The 1,790-nt window shown below is 63.7% G+C and overlaps 1 protein-coding gene across 1 annotated transcript; it reads left to right on the top strand.

Annotated features, from left to right (window-relative positions):
* Window positions 1-412: 412 nt before the first annotated feature.
* Window positions 413-902, top strand: NPDC1 (neural proliferation, differentiation and control 1; the record flags this gene model as incomplete). Its single annotated transcript, XM_010168243.1, has 3 exons — window positions 413-497; window positions 652-731; window positions 806-902. Coding segments are annotated over 3 exons (262 nt in total), but the record flags the coding sequence as incomplete, so codon positions are not given.
* Window positions 903-1,790: the final 888 nt, after the last annotated feature.

Raw genomic sequence — 1,790 nt, 5'->3', positions numbered from 1 at the left:
AGCCAGTCCCTCCGTGTCCCTGTGCCCGGGGAGCTTGTTCCTGGGCTTCCCAGGTGTGTGGGGGTTCAGAGGAGAGGCAATAGCTGCCCTCACCAGTCCCTCTGCAGGTGTGGTGACTGCTGGTTGGGGCTGGAGGACAGTGGTGGGACACCCCTGTCCAGGCACAAGGCTCCTGGGAGCAGGTGGCACCTGGTTTGGGCATCGCTGTGGCACTGGGTGTTGACACCCTGACATGTCAGTGCCTCGTGCCCAGACCTCGTGGGATGGAGGTGGCTGTGCCCGGGGTGCCACACGTCATGGGTGCCATCACAGGGATGTGGGTGGGAGGACTGACCTCCCTGGGGGTTGCTGGCTCCTGTATGGAGGCATCTGCTCCAGGGGCTCCTGCCAACTGCTCTCCTCACCCTGGCAGGCTGCAGAAGGAGGTCAGGCTGGCGCAGAAAGCAGACTACTCAGCACAGCGAGCGGCCAGCCCCATGCCCTATGACAAGATCTCGGTAAGGCACCCATGTCCCTCCCTGTGGGGTGTTTGGTGCTCAGGACAGGCGTGTGCTCTGAGTGAGGGGCTTCCACCGTGGAGGGGGACACCCACCACTGGGCTGGGGGCTCTCCAGGGCCTGATCTCCACCTCTGTCCTTGCTCTCTCCACAGCCCGGGGACAAGACGCTGGCTCAGAGCGCCCAGATGTACCACTACCAGCACCAAAAGCAGCAGATGCTCTCCATGGAGAAGTAAGGAGCTCTGGGAGCAGACAGCAGACCTGGCTGCTTCACCCCATCTCTGCATCCTCATCCTCTCCCTCCAGGCATAAAGAGGAGCCCAAGGTGCCAGACTCGGCATCATCCGATGAGGAGAATGAGGATGGAGACTTCACTGTGTACGAGTGCCCCGGGCTGGCTCCGGTACGGCGGCGGGCGCAGGGTGGCTGGGGAGGTCCTGTGCTTGTGGGGTGGGATCCAACACATGCCTGGGATGTGCAGAGTTCCTTGTGAGGAGCCTTTTACACACATCCTTCATCAAACCCTGAGGTGGTCCAACCCCTCCACTTCCCCCATGTGCTTTGGCCAGGTCCCACTGGAGCTCTCCAGTGGGCAGGAGTGGGTGCCCTGGCACGGGGCCCGTTCCCTGGCCCGGGAGCAGAGAGCCAGAGCAGCCCTGGGCAGACCCAACCTGCCATCCCTGCGGTGCCAGGCTCTTGGGCACCGGGACCAGGGAGCTCATCCTGGTGTCTCTCCAGCCCAAGAGGGGACCTGTGACCCCGCAAAGCCAGGGGGGGACTTTTCTGGCTGGCAGGGGACCCCGGGGAAGGGCAGCTCCTAACAGCCCTGGGTACAAAGAGCACAAAGGGCCCCGAAAGGAGCTTTTCACATGGAAATGGCCGCGGAGCCCGGCCATCAGGGCCCAGATTAAGGGTCATCATTAGGTCTTTACAGGCCCATTAAAGGGCACTTGATGGCAGGCAGGCAGTCTGGGCGAGGGGCTCCCCAGTCTGGGCGAGGCACCCCATTCCTGCCAAGCAGACTGGGGTCCCATCCTGGGGTTCCCAGCCATGCTGTGGGGTCCCATCCCATCCAGGACCGTGGGTTTAACACACCATCACCCCGTCCCAGCATCCCCAGCCGCTCCTGGCCGGGTGGCAGCACCTTTCCTGGGGTGATGGTGGGGTCCTGGGGTGTGTCCCGATCCCAGGTCCCCTCCCATCTCCCTGCTGGGCCGGGGTTCAGACCCCTTGGGACGGGGCAGCTCCCTCCCCGAGCTGGGTTCTGACCTCCTGCCTTTTCCTCCCCCCA

This window comes from Antrostomus carolinensis, unplaced genomic scaffold, assembly GCF_000700745.2.
Source record: "Antrostomus carolinensis isolate BGI_N321 unplaced genomic scaffold, ASM70074v2 scaffold35145, whole genome shotgun sequence".
In the NCBI taxonomy this organism is placed as follows: domain Eukaryota; kingdom Metazoa; phylum Chordata; class Aves; order Caprimulgiformes; family Caprimulgidae; genus Antrostomus; species Antrostomus carolinensis.
This window is presented reverse-complemented; position numbering and strand designations above follow the sequence as displayed.